This window comes from Budorcas taxicolor, chromosome 6, assembly GCF_023091745.1.
Source record: "Budorcas taxicolor isolate Tak-1 chromosome 6, Takin1.1, whole genome shotgun sequence".
Taxonomy (NCBI): Eukaryota; Metazoa; Chordata; class Mammalia; order Artiodactyla; family Bovidae; genus Budorcas; species Budorcas taxicolor.
The window spans coordinates 88,699,953-88,718,905 of record NC_068915.1 but is presented as its reverse complement, the minus strand read 5'-3'; the positions used below and the strand labels follow the sequence as shown (position 1 = coordinate 88,718,905).

The 18,953-nt window shown below is 40.1% G+C and overlaps 1 protein-coding gene across 1 annotated transcript in view; it reads left to right on the top strand.

Moving 5' to 3' along the window:
* RASSF6 (Ras association domain family member 6) overlaps positions 1-18,953 on the top strand; it is a 53,368-nt gene that overhangs the window by 21,792 nt on the left and 12,623 nt on the right. Inside the window, exons 2-3 of the mRNA XM_052642235.1 lie at positions 3,409-3,487; positions 7,858-7,997. Of these exons, the coding sequence (XP_052498195.1) occupies positions 3,409-3,487; positions 7,858-7,997 (219 nt within the window). The remainder of the gene's footprint in view (positions 1-3,408; positions 3,488-7,857; positions 7,998-18,953) is intronic.

The window sequence follows — 18,953 nt, the reverse complement described above, 5'->3', positions numbered from 1 at the left end:
CACCATAACGAAAGCTATAAAGTGTTCAGGCTATTTACCAGTATGTTAGTTTTTAGGAACTATCCCACAGCAATGACTTCAATGAAATAAAATCCCTTGTGTGCTCAGTGATATTTAAAACAGAAATATTCATCAACACTAGAATTCTAAAGTAAGCCAGTAGGAAAATGGTATAGTAGCATAAAGTAATTCTGCAGAAAATTTTTTGTGGTGTTTGTGTGGAGTATATTGATCCTTGGAAATAGGTACATTAAAATTAAAAGTGAGAAAAGTCAAATGGAAAGTATGTTTCAGTTCAGTTCAGTTCAGTTCAGTCACTCAGTTGTGTCCGACTCTTTGCGACCCCATGAATCGCAGCACGCCAGGCCTCCCTGTCCATCACCAACTCCTGGAGTTCACTCAGACTCACGTCCATCAGGTCGGTGATGCCATCCAGCCATCTCATCCTCTGTCGTCCCCTTCTCCTCCTGCCCCCAATCCCTCCCAGCATCAGAGTCTTTTCCAATGAATCAACTCTTCGCATGAGGTGGCCAAAGTACTGCAGTTTCAGCTTTAGCATCATTCCTTCCAAAGAACACCCAGGGCTGATCTCCTTCAGAATGGACTGGTTGGATCTCCTTGCAGTCCAAGGGACTCTCAAGAGTCTTCTCCAACACCACAGTTCAAAAGCATCAATTCTTCGGTGCTCAGCCTTCTTCACATTCCAACTCTCACATCCATACATGACTGCTGGAAAAACCATAGCCTTGCCTAGATGGACCTTTGTTGGCAAAGTAAAGTATGTTTATATGATCTCAAACATAAAAATCAATATACATGAATTCTGTCAATCAGTATTCATAAGAGCCTACCATGAGCAAGGCTATGCTCTAATCACTGGGAAGACAGCAATGAATAAAACAGACCAAAATCCCTGCCCTCATGGAGCCAGGATTCTTATGAGAGGGAGACAGATGTTAAAGATCAAAGGGATTTTAGCAATTACTATACCTGAAAATTTAATATCATGAGCTATCTCCCCCCTAAAACTGATGATATAAAAGAACTTTTCACACTTTGATATGTTTAGTTTTATTTTCTGAATAATATTTTTTTTCTGATCATTTCATTCAACCAGTATGTGTTGAGTTCTTACTATTTGCCATGCTCTCTTCCAGGCACATGAAATATAGCATGAACAAAATATGAAAACATGCTTATTTTCTTGGAGCTATAGTCTAGTGGAGGAGATAGAATGTTAGATAAATAAGTAGAATATATACAAGGTTAGCAGAGAAGGCAATGGCAACCCACTCCAGTACTCTTGCCTGGAAAATCCCATGGACGAAGGAGCCTACTGGGCTGCAGTCCATGGGGTCGCTGAGGGTCGGACATGACTGAGCGACTTCACTTTCACTTTTCATTTCCATGCATTGGAGAAGGAAATGGCAACCCACTCTAGTGTTTTTGCCTGGAGAATCCCAGGGACAGGGGAGCCTGGTGGGTTGCCATCTATGGGGTCGCACAGAGTTGGACACGACTGAAGTGACTTAGCTTAGCTTAGCTTATACAAGGTTAGATGGTGACCAAGGGGCAGAAGTAAGGAGGAAAGCAAGATATGAATGTGGGGAGAAGGCAAATTTTCAGATTTAGTTATAAGGAAGGACTCTTTGAGAAGGTGACTTTGGAGGAAATAGTTAAAGGAAATGAATGCAGGACAGTGTGATAGCAGGCTGGAGGTCATTCTGGATAAAAGTTCAACAGGTACAAAGGCTCTGGGGTGAGAATGTGCCTGGAGTACTCAAGGAACATCAAGGAGACCAGCAGCTGGAGTGCAGTAAGTGAAGGAGGGAGAAGCAGAAATGAGGTGGAAGGTGTAACAAGAACAAGATCAAAGCTGGCCTTTGAAGTTGTTGGAAGGATATTGACTTTTATTGTAATAATGAGAAATATTAAAGAGTTCTGCGCAAAGGAGAGAGGCTATTGGCTTTACATTAAAATTACTCCTGCTGTTGAGAATAGACAACAAATACAGGGAGGCTTTTAAGAGATTGCTGCCATAATCCAGGTAAGAGAAGGTAGCTTAAACCAACAGGTTGATAGAGGCCAGAGGGGGAGGTGAATGAGACAAGCATCTTGAGCCCTAGTGGCCCAAAGAGAAGGATGGAGGTGTGGCAGGAACCAGTGTTCCCACTGCCAGAGCCTACCTGCCACAAAGGTGAGATGCTTGGGAGCAACGACGGCTCCTGAACCGGTGCTGTGCCCACCCGACCCCCCACCCCCCCAGGGGGTAGCACAAGGTCAGGCACATACTAGTTGATGAACTTAAGTTGATTAAATTGTTGTAAAATGAAAAAGGAAATGTGAAACAAAATCTACTTTATGGCTGCCTCCTGCTACAGAATACTCTGCTCACTGCTTTGTCTGGAGTTATTTTCCATCCTTTGGTTATTTATTTATTTTTCTCTTATGAAAATATTTTTATTTTAGTTGCTAGCTGTCAAAATAAAACTAATCAAAAATTTAAAAAAAGAAGAGAAACTGGAAGACCTTGACAACAGAGATGACAGTAGAAAAAGAAAATATTAATAAAGTCATCTCAAATCCTACCTACTATACTATCCTACCTACCTACTATAAATATATTGGTGTATATACTCCAGAATTATTAATTTTTTTTTTGGCTGAGTCACATGGCTTGTGGCATCTTAGTTCCCCAACCAGGTATCTAACCTGGGCCCTCAGCAGTGAAAGCCTGGAGTCCCAACTACTGGACTGCCAGGGAATTCTCTTTTACTCTAGAATTTTAGACAAAGAATATTTTAAAATGTCAGTTTGTTACTGTCAGATAAAAAGAATCTATACTTAAACCATGTGGAAAATGACTCCTTCCTTGTTTATCAAGAAAATCTTTCAAAACATCACATAAATTAGCACACATTGTATATGCAAAACTATGTGTCTATATATAGGTTTTTTCCCCCACATAAGGAAGCCAAAGCTTTCATCAGGGTTTCAAAGGATACTGTGACTTAAATAGATTGAGATCCATTGCTTTAGATTTTATATTCAAGTCAAACTTTTGCAGCCAGTCATTTCTTCATTACAGAAAATTTTGAAGAACTTTCAAAAAATCAAATTCAACTTGGAAATTATTCATACATATCTTCACCAAGGGAAAATAACCATCTAAAAGTCAGATTTTGTTTGTTTTACTTTGGTTATTCATTTATGAATTAACACCTTCAACATTTGGTGATGTCCTAAGTTTTCAGCTTTCAATGATGTTCATTAAAATGACAGAATAGAAAAGATTTCATTGAACCATTTCATTCTATCTCATACCTTTATGAGTTGAAAGCATCATTATTGCCTTTTACCATTAAAGAGTCTAAGACCAAGTGTAAGTGAATGTAATTTATTTTTCAGGGAACAACTTGATTCTTTACTGAAGACCTATAACATCTTTTATAGGAACCAGAAAAATCTGCATATTTTATATGGACAGGTAAGCTCGTCAAAGAAATGCAATACAGTTTGAAAGTGAAAGTCGCTCAATCCGACCCTTTGTGACTATAGTCCATGGAATTCTCCAGGCCAGGATACTGGGGTGGGTAACCTATCCTTCTCCAGCGCATCTTCCTGACCCAGGAATCAAACTGGGGTCTCCTGCACTGCAGGCGGATTCTTTACCAGCTGAGCTACCAGTGAAACCACAAAGGGTAGGCCACATCCGCTGTATTGCCAGCCAGCACCCAGGGAGGTTTCTGGCACAGGTATGTGTGTGTTAGTCATTCAGTCATGCTATTTTGTGACCCCCATGGACTGTAGCCCGCCAGGCTCCCCTGTCCATGGAATTCTCCAGGCAGGAATACTGGAGTGGGTAAGCCATTTTCTTCTACAGAGGATATTCCTGACCCAAGGATCGAACCTGGGTCTCGTGCATTGCAGGCAGATTCTTTACCAGCTGAGCCACCAAAGAAGATTGATTTATAGGAAAAAAAAAAAATCCTTAAAAGTACAGAGAAGTCAGGATAAGTTGGACTCCATAATACAAATGGTCTGGGAAAAACAGGTGGATAATTTTAGTTTTAGACTATACTGAAAATCCTAGTCCTGAAACATCTGTAAATTTCTAAGTATTTTTTGGAATGGGCAAACATTTAAAGTAACTTTAATGACATATTTGCTTTCTACTTTAAAAACAGAGTATGAATATCTTTTGAACAGCAGTTCCACTAGAACTCTACCTTACAAATAATTCAGCAAAGTCCTGAATCTAGCAAGCATTTTTAAGGGTGCAACTGTTAGGCTACTGTATCAAGTGACCTTAGATTTTCTTTAATATGTTATTCTCTACAGGTCTCCCCACTCAGTCTTGTATCCTAATGGGACTCACTTCACATCTTTACAATATCTTCCTGGTCTTAGGGGACATTAGAATTGTCTACCTATGTTTAGATCTTCAGATGTGGTGGTACAGCATTGACTTTATGCCACCCTTGGCATTTGGGACAGAAGGAAATTTATAAGCCTCTTTGGCCTTTACTAGTGAGCCTAAATGATTTAGTTTGATCAGACATTTCAATTCTCCTCCCAAATGTAATTTTCTACAGAAGCAGGAAGTAGCTAATCCTTTTATAAAGAAATGGGCCTAAGTTTTCTAAATGGCCTAATTTAAAATAATTTCAATATTGTCCTATATCTTAGATCAGTAAAATGCATAACTGTAAAACTATAAACTTTAGGAAAAGATCAAAACTTTAAGGAAATTATTTTAGATTGTAATTCAATAGTTTCCATGTTTCCTTTAGGAAAATTTTGTATTTTGATGTGACAAGCATATGAATTGAGGCATGTCCTTTCTATTCTGTGAACTGGTGCTCAATTTACAACAGTCATTCGATTTTTTAAAATAAAGTCTGTGTCTTACATAATTTTTTAAACTGCATGAATTAAAGTATATAGTGAGAACATCAGACTGCTTAATCTTACATCTTTACTTGCTGACAATAAAATTAGAATCCAGAATTTTCCAAGTCTCTGACTTAGTTGTAGTGATGGACACAGTTCAAAGGGGCAGTGCGTGGAATAACTTCAGCTTTCTTAATCTCTGATTAATTAATGAAATGACTATTTATCATTTACAACACAGCAGATACTGTTCTAAAAGCTAGAGACAACAATGAATAAACGAGAGAATGTCCTGCATTCATGCTCGTTACATTTTAGTAGATAGAAAAAAAACAAAAAAGTAAATTGTGTATTAGAAGGTGAACAGGCTGTGGAGGAGAGCAAATCAGGGAAGAGGGCTCAGGAATCTAAGTGGATGGGTAAAGAAGATCGTTTGACCAAAAGCTGAAAGGTATCAGGGTGCTAACCTTGCAGGAGTCTGTGGGACATGCATTCTGGGTACAGACAGCAGTCTGAATCAAGGTCCTGAGCCTGGCTGGTGTAACTGAGGAACAGCGGGGAAGCCAGTGTGTCAGGAACCTCGTGAGAATGGACTGGTAGAGAATAAGGAAGCTAGAGAAAGAACTGAGAAGGAGAAGGTGCTAGAGCATGTGGGGTCTTGTAGATCACTGCAAAGACCAGCTTGCACTTGAAGAGAGATGAGAAGCCCCTTAGGTGTTGAGATATGATCTAAAGATTCATTTTAAAAGGGTCTCTCTAGCTAGTAGGAATACATAGAGGGATAAGAGAAGAATGAAGTAGACCACAGAGACACTACTGCAATAATCTGGCAAATAATGACAATGGCATAGACCAGATTTGTGGTAATGCACATGGTGAGAATAGCCATATCGGGTATATATTTTTAAGGTCAAGCTAATCAGATTGGCTAATGTATTGGATTTGGAGATGTTCAGAATGAAAGAAAGATTACTGGTGACTGTAACAATGTTAATGTGAGCAACTTGAAGAATAGGAGTGATATTTAACAATTTGGGGAAGGCTGGGAAAGGAAAATGTTTAGGAGAGAAATTTCAAGAGTTAACTAGTATCGTATTAAATTTGACATAAAGTTTGAAAGCTCAAGTTTAGGGGAAAGGTTAAGGTTTGGGCTGGAGATCTAAAATTGGGAGCTACCAGTTTAGAGACAGCATGTAAAGATCACTGAGGTCACCAAGGATATCGGTGTAGACCTACATGAGAAAAGGCCTAACAATTGAGGCAATGAGACTACAGAAGTGCAACCAACCATCAGGGGTAATTTATGTAGTTAATTTCAAAAGAGATGTTTTCTGAAATTAAAAAATATTCTCATATTCCTTATATGAGAAAACCTCATTGTCTGATTATAGTTGGAGTATTTCTTCTTGAAAGCAAAAATTAGATAACCTGAGAAGATCAGTTATTCTATGAGTTTTTGTTATAAAGGATTCATGGAAGTATAATTAGGCCAAGGAAAGATATCGTACATCAATAACTAACATGTAGGCCCTGCATCATGTACTGCCATTTCAGAGAGCAAATTGTGTTTGGTTATTAAGAAATGGGGCTTCCCTGGTGGCTCAGAGGTAAAGAATCTGCCTGCAACGTGGGAAGACCTGAGTTTGATCCCTGGTTCATTCCCTTGGAGGACAGCATTACAACCAATTCCAGTCTTCTTGCCTGGAGAATCCCCATGGACAGAGAAGCCTGGTGGGCTGCAGTCTGTGGAGTCACAAGGAGTCGGACAGAACTGAGCAACTAAGCACAGCACATAACATATTAAGAACTGAAAAGTGTCTGACCTCACAATAATCTGAAATGTGGACTCAAAAGTGGGGAAAAGAGCAAAACTTTGTTTCAGGAGTGACTCCAAAGTAGGTTTATCAGCCAAAGAAATAATAAGCAACAACATTTGCTGAGCACTTTAAATAGCAGTTCCTATGATTCAGGGACTGTTATGATTTAATTCTTCAGAAGAAACAGCTCAGGTTTAAAGGTGTTTGACATTTTGTCCAAAATCATACAGCTAGGAAGTAGCAGAACCACAGTTCAAACACAGGGCTATCTGATTCCACAGTCTGGAGTCTTCATGACACATTCAAATAAGAATTGAGTCATTTATGGTTTCTAATAATTGATTTTTCATAATAACAAGTAGCTATTGGATATTATAGTAGTTACTGAATAGATGAAATATCTTTCTATTTTTCAAATTTATTATAATAATATAACTCTAATAAGAGACTTTTGCATATACAAGAGAAAAATGGATGAGAAAATACATTCTATATGAATGTGCTTAGATATTAATATTTACATTCAGAGAATGAGTAAGTGTTCAATCCTGTTTACTAGCTTTTCTTTGTTTGCATGGAATTTCTTTCTTTTATTATATTTCCAACTTAAAAGAGATTAAGTGCTATTGATTTTTTCAAAAATATCATGTCAAGCATTTTACACCTTTTTACATACATTATTTCACTTTTTCTGCATAATAAGTGTGTGAGCCAAATTTTTCCTCTTCAGAAATTAGAGAACAACTGCTAAACTGATCAATGCTATTCAGATTTCTACCCTAGTACAGCTTTTAATTTTGCTTTAATTTTAAGCTAAATAGAATTAGAGAATTAAACTTCCACTTAATTGTAGAATCAAGAGTTCAGAAAACATTTTAGCATACTGTGTCCTCTGGTGGGCATGTCATCACCATTATGACTTACATTGCTGGTTGTCACTGTTTTTAAAAATAAAAGAATGTTTAAGAAATAGGATTGTTCTGTAGATAAATTTAAAAGCCAAATAATCCCACCTGGGAATTTTTTTTTTTTTTTTTTTTAGCTGTCAGGATGTCTTACAGACTTAATTTCTACACCTTCAGTTAAAACATTTACCTTCTATAAATAATACAAAAGCAGTGTTTGAGATGGTTGGCTTCTTCCCTAGACTGAAGATGGTAAGCTAATTGTTGAAGGAACGTTGGACATTTTCTGGGGAGTAAAACGGCCTATCCAACTGAAAATACAAGACGAGAAACAAATCCCTTCTTTCAGTGTGCTGGAGTCACCAGAAGATTTTTCCAAAAGGTGAGCTAGCTTTTATGGTTTTACTTCCTTAGAAAATGATCTTCATAATTATCTCTCTTGTGCACACTCTTGAAGATGAAAGCTCTAAAGCTTATATCCAATCTCATTTAATCCCCCAGCAACTTTAGAAAGTGGGTGTTCAGAAACCAGGGCTCTGAGAGGTTAGGTAGTTTGTGCAAGATACCCAGTTACCATCCAGCAGAGCTGGACTGGACCTCAGGTCTGTGGGCACCAGAGTCTGTGCCCTTGACCTCTCTGCTGTAGTCCTTCTCTTCTAGGAGCCTTCATTCTTTCACTAGAATAGATAAGAGATACAGGCAAGATTTCATTCAGTTCAGTTCAGTCGCTGAGTCATGTCTGAATCTTTGCGACCCCACGAATCGCACCACTCCAGGCCTCCCTGTCCATCACCAACTCCTGGAGTTCACCCAAACTCATGTCCATCAAGTCAGTGATGCCATCCAGTCATCTCATCCTCTGTCGACCTCTTCTCCTTCTGCCCCCAATCCCTCCCAGCATCAGAGTCTTTTCCAATGAATCAACTCTTTGCATGAGGTGGCCAAAATATTGGAGTTTCAGCTTTAGCATCAGTCCTTCCAATGAACACCCAGGACTGATTTCCTTTAGGATGGACTGGTTGGATCTCCTTGCAGTCCAAGGGACTCTCAAGAGTCTTCTCCAACACCACACTTCAAAAGCTTCAATTCTTTGGTGCTCAGCTTTCTTCACAGTCCAACTCTCACATCCATAAATGACCACTGGAAAAACCATAGCCTTGACTAGAAGGACCTTTGTTGGCAAAGTAATTCATTAGCCCTGTGCTTATCAGCAAAAAGGAGGATGAAATTTAAATTTCCCCTTTTCATGGAACAAAGGGCTTTTCCTGCTTTCTGGAAAGGAGACTTATGTTCCATCTGATCGCTGTGTCCTGTTAAACAGGATCAGGACAAAGTACAGGTGAAGTACAATACATGCACGAAACAGTTCCCTGTGCAGGTTAATGTGACTGTGAAAGGTTGTTGCTGAATGATGCAAAGACACCGGGACCCTTGGCCTCCAGAGGAGAAGAATTCAATCTGGGGCCAGAGACGAGGCTTAATCGCTCAGAGCTTTTGAGTAATAAAGTTTTATTAAAATATAAAGGAGATAGAGAAAGCTTCTGACATAGACATCAGAAGGGGGTAGAAAGAGTACCCGCTTGCTAGTGTTAGCAATGGAGTTATATACCCTTCAATATGCTACTGGAGATCAGTGGAGAAATAACTCCACAAAGAATAAAGGGATGGAGCCAAAGCAAAAACAATACCCAGTTGTGGATGTGACTGGTGATAGAAGCAAGATCCAATGCTGTAAAGAGCAATATTGCATAGGAACCTGGTATATCAGGTCCATGAATCAAGGCAAATTGGCAGCAGTAAAACAAGAGAGGGCAAGAATGAACATTGCCATTCTAGGAATCAGTGAACTAAAATAGCCTGGAATGGTGAATTTAACTCAGATGACCATTATATCTACTACTGCGGGCAGGAATTCCTTAGAAGAAATGGAGTAGCCATCATGGTCAACAAAAGAGTCCGAAATGTAGTACTTGGATGCAGTCTCAAAACTGACAGAATGATCTCTGTTCATTTCCAAGGCAAACCATTCAATATCACAGTAATCCAAGTCTATGCCCCAACTAGTGACGCTGAAGAAGCTGAAGTTGAACGGTTCTATGAAGACCTACAAGACCTTTTAGAACTAACACCCAAAAAAGATGTCCTTTACATTATAGGGGACTGGAATGCAAAAGTAGGAAGTCAAGAAACACCTGGAGTAACAGGCAAATTTGGCCTTGTAATATGGAATGCAGCAGGGCAAAGACTAATAGAGTTTTGCCAAGAAAATGCACTGGTCATAGCAAACACCCTCTTCCAACAACACAAGAGAAGACTCTACACATGGACATCACCAGATGGTCAACACCAAAATCAGATTGATTATATTCTTTGCAGCCAAAGATGGAGAAGCTCTATACAGTCAACAAAAACAAGACCAGGAGCTGACTGTGGCTCAGATCATGAACTCCTTATTACCAAATTCAGACTGAAATTGAAGAAAGTAGGGAAAACCACTAGACCATTCAGGTATGACCTAAATCAAATCCCTTATGATTATATAGTGGAAGTGAGAAATAGATTTAAGAGCCTAGATCTGATAGATAGAGTGACTGATGAACTATGGACTGAGGTTTGTGACATTGTACAGGAGACAGGGATCAAGACCATCACCATGGAAAAGAAATGAAAAAAGGCAAAATGGCTGTCTGGGGAGGCCTTACAAATAGCTGTGAAAAGAAGAGAAGTGAAAAGTCAAGGAGAAAAGGAAAGATATAAGCATCTTAATGCAGAGTTCCAAAGAATAGCAAGAAGAGATAAGAAAGCCTTCTTCAGCAATCAATGCAAAGAAATAGAGGAAAAGAACAGAATGGGAAAAACTAGAGATCTCTTCAAGAAAATTAGAAATACCAAGGGAACATTTGATGCAAAGATAGGCTCAATAAAGGACAGAAATTGTATAGACATAACGGAAGCAGAAGATATTAAGAAGAGGTGGCAAGAATACACAGAAGAACTGTACAAAAAAGATCTTCATGACCCAGATAATCATGATGGTGTGATCACTCATCTAGAGCCAGACATCCTGGAATGTGAAGTCAAGTGGGCCTTAGAAAGCATCACTACGAACAAAGCTAGTGGACATAATGGAATTCCAGTAGAGCTATTTCAAATCCTGGAAGATGGTGCTGTGAAAGTGCTGCACTCAATATGCCAACAAATTTGGAAAACTCAGCAGTGGCCACAGGACTGGAAAAGTTTTCATTCCATTTCCAGAGAAAGGCAATGCCAAAGAATGCTCAAACTACCGCACAATTGCACTCATCTAACATGCTGGTAAAGTAATGCTCAAAATTCTCCAAGCCAGGCTTCAGCAATACGTGAACCATGAACTTCCAGATGTTCAAGCTGGTTTTAGAAAAGGCAGAGGAACCAGAGATCAAATTGTCAACATCTGCTGGATCATGGGAAAAGCAAGAGAGTTCCAGAAAAACATCTATTTCTGCTTTATTGACTATGCTAAAGCCTTTGGCTGTTTGGATCACAATAAACTGTGGAAAATTCTTCAAGTGATGGGAATACCAGACCACCTAACCTGCCTCTTGAGAAATCTGTATGCAGGTCAGGAAGCAACAGTTAGAAGTGGACATGGAACAACAGACTGGTTCCAAATAGGAAAAGGAGTATGTCAAGGCTGTATATTGTCACCCTGCTTATTTAATTTCTATGCAGAGTACATCATGAGAAACGCTGGGCTGGAAGAAGCACAAGATGGAATCAAGCTTGCCAGGAGAAATATCAGTCACCTCAGATATGCAGATGACACCACCCTTATGGCAGAAAGTGAAGAGTTACTAAAAAGCCTCTTGGTGAAAGTGAAAGAGGAGGGTGAAAAAGTTGGCTTAAAGCTCAACATTCAGAAAACGAAGATCATGGCATCCGGTCCCATCACTTCATGGGAAATAGATGGGGAAACAGTGGAAACAGTGTCAGACTTTATTTTTTGTGGCTCCAAAATCACTGCAGATGGTGACTGCAGCCATGAAATTAAAAGATGCTTACTCTTTGGAAGGAAAATTATGACCAACCTAGATAGCATATTCAAAAGCAGAGACATTACTTTGCCAACAAAGGTCCATCTAGTCAAGGCTATGGTTTTTCCAGTGGTCATGTATGGATGTGAGAGTTGGACTGTGAAGAAAGCTGAGCACTGAAGAATTGATGCTTTTGAAGTGTGGTGTTGGAGAAGACTCTAGAGAGTCCCTTGGACTGCAAGAAGATTCAAACAGTCCATTCTGAAGGAGATCAGCCCTGGGTGTTCTTTGGAAGGAATGATGCTAAAGCTGAAACTCCAGTACTTTGGCCACCTCATGGGAAAAGTTGACTCACTGGAAAAGACTCTGATGCTGGGAGGGGTTGGAGGCAGGAGGAGAAGGGGACGACAGAGGATGGGATGGCTGGATGGAATCACTGACTGATGGACATGAGTCTGAGTGAACTCAGGGAGTTGGTGATGGACAGGGAGGCTTGGCGTGCTGTGATTCATGGGGTCGCAAAGAGTCAGACAGGACTGAGTGACTGAACTGAAGGAATCAAAAGAGTGTCTGGTGGTTTTAAAGACCTCACCAGACCCACTCCCATAATTTACATTTTAAGACAACAGGATTAGCCAGAAGGTTTAATCCAGAGACTGTCCTCTGGCAGGATACATAATCCTAAAGAATGTAGAGGGATAAAAATATTTGTCCTTTTTCCCTCCTTGAGAATTCCAGACCCCTCTCTCCTTGGGGACCCCTGGACTTCTTATCAACCTGCCTAGGAAATGACTCTCTCAACTGTACCTTGAAGACGTAAGTACAGTTGATAGATACTTTCATTATCCTTTACAATGTTTAGGCTTCCCTGGTAGCTGAGACAGTAAAGAACTTGCCTGCAATACAGGGAACCCAAGTTCTATCTCTGTGTTGGGAAGATCTCCTGGAAAAGGGAATGGCAACCCACTCCAGTATTCTTGCCTGGAGAATATCATGTCAGACGAGCCTGGTGGGCTACAGTCTTTGGGGTCGCAAAGAGTTGGATACGACTGACCATCTAACACACATATAAATCTTGTTTTCTTCTTCCCTCCCTCTCTTTTTACCTTCATTTTCAATCGTTGGCTTTCTAATGCTTCTTTCTTTTATATATTCATGGAGATATCAGTCCTTCTCTTCATCCACCCTTCCATACATAACTAGATGAGCTGGAGTTCCAGCAGGACAGAGGATGGAGAGAGAGCAGCCAGGACCTTTTCCTCAATGTGACCTTTGGCCATAACCAAGATGATACCATATCACCTTCAGGGAAGCCCTACTTTTCCCCTGGAGAAACACAGAAGTTCCACAAGTTGCACCTTGCCAGCCTTTCTCAAGTGCTATGCTCCCATAATTCTAAACATTTGGTAATTGCCTACACATGTCATATAGTCTTATTTCCTACCTCTGCCTAGAAGCCTACTTGCTTCTCGATATCCACTTGCTAGACTCTTCCACCACTCTTTTAAGATTCAGGTCAGTAACATTTCCTCCAGAAAGCCTTTTCTGACCCTTAGGTCTGTAGAGGTGCACTGACAACTTTTCTATGTCACTTTCAGAGCATGCTGTTAATTGAATTTTCATATACCTGCCTTCCCCTCTAGTCTATGAACTCTAATGGGTAAGGAGCATGCCTTACTCATCTTTATCCCCATGCTCAGCAGTGAGCCAGCACAAAGACGGGACTCAAAATATAGTATTGAATGAAACCCTCAGAATCCTGGTGGTTAAATACTTCTGCTCTGCTGTGTGAACTTTCTCTCCATCTACCACTTCTGATTAGTATCCCATCCAAGCTATCAAAGGACAAAGAGTCCAGCACTTATGAAACAGCAGAAGGGAAACCACAGACTCAGGCAACCTGATGAAATCCTGTATCCTTCACCTGCAGGTACTAAGTGATTGATGGGCTGGTGGTTCTAAATGACTAGGAACATCATTTAAAAGTAGAAATTACCCTGGGTCCTACTTTTAGGAAACTATACAAGATATGAATTTGGCAAAATTAGCTATCATTCTTCACATTGCCTAAGAACTCATTGCAAAGTTCTCTGAGCAGTCAGCTCCTTTCGATGCATTTTAATTAGCTGAATCATGAAAACTTAATTAGTATGAGACATTATGGGGAGATGTCAAGGAAATGCAGTAAGCTACCTAAATTATCACATTAAGCTCTCATGATCTTGAATATGTATCCCAATATATATACTTTTTATTTTCCAAATTAAAATTCAAAACACTTATTCCTAGAAACCCTGAACTTGAGGACAAGTTTCAAGAGCCCCAGTAGACAAGGTATATTAATGCCTTTCCATATTCTATGGAAGATTATAAATTAATATTCTCATGAGTTGCCTTCCATAGAATCCATTTGCCTTTTCCATTATTTATCAGAATAATGCTGTGAACCAAAGATAAATTATCTCCTGTAGGGACTTCCCTGGCAGTCTGGTGGTTAAGGCTGCACTTCTGACGCAGGGGGCATGGGTTCTATCCCTGGCCAGGGAATTAAGATCCCATATGCTGTGTGGTGTGACCAGAAAAAAAATCTATCTCTTTTTGTTTCAAGTTGAGAAAGACTACCCTTGAAAACTTTGCTTGCTCTTTACCACAGTAATGAGACTTACTGGGAGAATATTTGAGTGTATATTTGCAGGATATCAGATTTTTCTGGTGAGTAAAAATTGTCAGAAAATGACCCCACTCCTGTTCCACAAAAGAGCAAGATTAGATTCAATTGATTCAATTGTGATTAATTATCCAAGAAGTTTTTGTGGGAAGCAGCTGAACAGTTAGCCGGAATGTGCAGCACAATTTGGAATAACTGTTCCTTGACCTCTTGTTCCCTAGTGGGATGCAGTCCCACCTAAAGTATTATGTGTGCATGAGTGCTAAGTCACTCAGTTGTGTCCAACTCTTTGTGACCCTATGGACCATAGCCCACCAGGCTCCTCTGTCCATGGGATTCTCCAGGCAAGAATACTACAGTGGGTTGCCATGCCCTCCTCCAGGGGATCCTCCTGACCCAGGGATCGAACCTGTGTCTCTTAAGTCTCTTCCATTTGCAGGCAGGAATGGCAATCCACTCCAGTACTCTTGCCTGGAAAATCCCATGGACAGAGGAGCCTGGTAGGCTACAGTCCATGGGGTCGAAAAGAGTCAGACATGACTGAGCGACTTCACTTTCACTTTCTTTACCATTACCGCCACCTGGGAAGTCCCTAAAGTATTGTACTTTGTTTCAATTCAGTTCTAGACATCCTCACTCTGATTGCCATCCATCCTTTCAGTTCAGTTCAGTGCAGTGCAGTCACTCAGTTGTGTCCAACTATTTGCAACCCCATGAATCACAGCACGCCAGGCCTCCCTGTCCATCACCAACTCCTGGAGTTCACTCAAACTCACATCCATCGAGTTGGTGATGCCATCCAGCCATCTCATCCTCTGTTGTCCCCTTCTCCTCCTGCCCCCAACCCCTCCCAGCATCAGAGTCTTTTCCAGTGAGTCAACTCTTCCCATGAGGTGGCCAAAGTACTGGAGTTTCAGCTTTAGCATCATTCCTTCCAAAGTACACCCAGGACTGATCTCCTTTAGAATGGACTGGTTGGATCTCCTTGCAGTCCAAGGGACTCTCTAGAGCCTTCTCCAACACCACAGTTCAAAAGCATCACTTCTTCAGTGCTCAGCTTTCTTCACAGTCCAACTCTCACATCCATACATGACTACTGGAAAAACCACAGCCTTGACTAGACAGACCTTTGCTGGCAAAGTAATGTCTCTGCTTTTGAATATGCTATCTAGGTTGGTCATAACTTTCCTTCCAAAGAGTAAGCATCTTTTAATTTCATGGCTGCAGTCACCATCTGCAGTGATTTGGGAGCCCCCAAAAATAAAGTCTGACATTATTTCCACTGTTTCCCCATCTATTTGCCATGAAGTGATGGGACCAGATGCCATGATCTTCGTTTTCTGAATGTTGAGCTTTAAGCCAGCTTTTTCACTCTCCTCTTTCACTTTCATCAAGAGGTTTTTTAGTAACTCTTCACTTTCTGCCATAAGGGTGGTGTCATCTGCATATCTGAGGTTATTGATATTTCTCCCGGCAATCTTGATTCCAGCTTGTGCTTCTTCCAGCCCAGCCTTTCTCATGATGTACTCTGCATGTAAGTTAAATAAACAGGGTGATAATATACAGCCTTGATGTACTCCTTTTCCTATTTGGAACCAGTCTGTTGTTCCATGTCCAGTTCTAACTGTTGCTTCCTGACCTGCATATAAGTTTCTCAAGAGTCAGGTCAGGTGGTCTGGTATTCCCATCTCTTTTAGAAGTTTCCACAGTTTATTGTGATTCACAGAGTCAAAGGCTTTAGCATAGTCAAGAAAGCAGAAATAGATGTTTTTCTGGAACTCTCTTGCTTTTTCGATGATCCAGCAGATGTTGGCAATTTGATCTCTGGTTCCTCTGCCTTTTCTAAAACCAGCTTGAACATCTGGAAGTTCACGGCTCATGTATTGCTGAAGCCTTCTTTCAGTTCAGTTCAGTTCAGTTGCTCAGTCATATCTGACTCTTTGCCACCCCATGAATCACAGCACACCAGGCCCCCCTGTCCATTGCCAACTCCTGGAGTCCACTCAGACTCATATCCATCAAGTCAGTGATGCCATCAAGCCATCTCATCCTCTGTCATCCCCTTCTCCTCTGGCCCCCAGTCCCTCCCAGCATCAGAGTCTTTTCCAATGAGTGAACTCTTCGCATGAGGTGGCCAAAGTACTGGAGTTTCAGCTTTAGCATCATTCTTTCCAAAGAAATACCAGGGCTGATCTCCTTCAGAATGGACTGGTTGGATCTCCTTGCAGTGTATTATTTAAATATTGAGCCTTGAGTGAAAGTGTGTAAGGAAATGGACTATCACTACTCACTCCATAAGAATTTTTATTGCTCCCTTTCCCATACTGGACTTCTGCGGGCAGAACTTATACCTCTGTTCGCTCAGGTTCACAGACTTAATATCTCCAGCAGTTGGATGTGGTACAAAAGATGTGGAAGTTGTGTACTCAGCTGCAGAAAGGGCTATAATCTTTTCTTTCTACTAACCTTTGGAGAGAATCAAGCTACTTTGTTTACATTATCTTTGAAATGAGTCATACTGAATCAGCTAAATGGGAGTGGTAACAGTTTAAAAATAAATCAGTTTGAGCTGTGACCACTTGTGATCCTTTATGGAAACACTTCTGTGGGCAGTACTTTGATATCTCATAACTGGTCCAAGTATTTTGTTTTGGAAATTTTTTGTAAAAACAACCTTACTGAGGTTATGTTTGCTGTGGCACCGGTTTCCCTTTCCGTTTTCAATGTTTTTCCAAAGTCTGCTTTGACATGCTTTGGACAAGTCATGGCAGAATGGCATAAAGAGCAGAAACTGGACAGATGTCCATGTGAATAACATCAAGAGTGTTTTTCCTTTCTTACCATGTGGGTAGAGAAGTGACCACCTTCAATTTGTCTATCAAATGTTGACCTCCTTTTTATTTTGCAGCTCATGAGAATACTTCTCCACAGTTTAAATTTGCTAATGGTATATATCCTGAAACTTGGTCAGAATAAGGCTGACATGCCCGTGCTTGGGCAACTTAAACTATTTGATGTTACATAAAGTTCCACCAGTTTTCTTTAGAAAATTTTGGGTCACTGCATTCAAGCTTAGTCAAGTGCACAACTGTATATGGAGACACTTTCAATTACACAGTCTAGAGCTGAGAAGGGATAGGCTGGGGGCTGGCAATTTGGGGGTGGAGGTGCTTGTTTTTGCTAAGATGGTAAGGAAGAAAAGGGGCCCAACACTGGCTATATTAAGCCATGTTGGTTCCTCTGTATTTGTGTGACCTCACTGAGCTGAGAGAAGGAGAGGACAGGTGTCAAGTTGGCAGGACTACCAAGAATTTATAGCACATCACTGGTCTGGCATGCTTGGGCTCTCTCGTCTTCCCCCAGGGGAGACAGCATTGGATTGCTTGAGTTTTTAGTTTCTATTTTCACTGTTATTTTGTTGTTGTTTTTTTTCCATGGTTAACCCACTCCAGTATTCTCACCTGGAGAATTCCATGGGCAGCGGAGCCTGGCAGGCTACTGTCCACGGGGTCTCAAAGAGTCGGACACACTGAGTGACTAACACTTTCCCTTTCAACTCTCGTTCTATGATAATCACATCTGCCTTTTAAAATTAATCTTCTATACATTGATAATTTTGCCTTTCAAAAGAATAACTAGAAAAGGGAACCTTTCTATACTGCTGGTGAGAATGTAAATTGGTACAGCCACTATGGAGAACAGTATGGAGGTTCCCTAAAAAACTAAAAATAGAGCCTCTGTATGATCTTGCCATCCCACTGCTGAGCATATATCTGGAAAAGATGAAAACAATAATTTGAAAAGATGCATGGACACCAGTGTTCAGAGCAACACTATTTACAATATCCAAGACCTGGAAGCAACCTAAATGTCCACTGACAAATGAATGAATAAAGATGGTGTAGTATATATATGCATACAATGGAATATTATTCAGCCATAAAAAGAATGAAATAATTTCAATTACAGCAACATGGATGGACTTGAAGAATATCACACTGCCTGAAGTCAAAGGCAAATATCACAAATATCATTTACATGTGAAATCTTAAAAATGATGCAAGTGAACTTATTTCAGGAGCAGAAATAGACGCATGAAACAAACTTATGGCTACCAAATGGAATCGTGCAGGGAGGGATAAATTAAGAGTTTGGGATTAACAGATACACACTATTGCATGTAAAGTACATAAACAAGGACCTACCATATAGCACAGCAAATTATATTCATATCATCCAACAATCTATAATGGAAAAGAATCTGAGAAAGAAATATATATACATATACATACATATATCTTAACCACTTTGCTGTACACTTAAAACACTGTAAATCAACTATACTTCAATTTAAAAAAAGTAAAAGGAAGAATAACTAGGCTCTGAGTCAGGGCCGGAATTGTTCTCCTTTGAGTCAAAGTTACTAAGTAAAGTTATTGGACTTCTAGGACATTTGTTTTGACTGGCTATATCCTGGATGGTAGAGCTTAATGGAAAATTAATAAACCAGTATATTAGGATTATCTTATCTATATCACAAGGCTATTATTGTGAGACTCAAATGATACAGAAGTTGTAAAAGACTTCAAAGGAATTCAAAGGTCAAAGAAGAAAAGGCTCATGTTTATTCATATTTACCGGCATTAGTATGACTAAG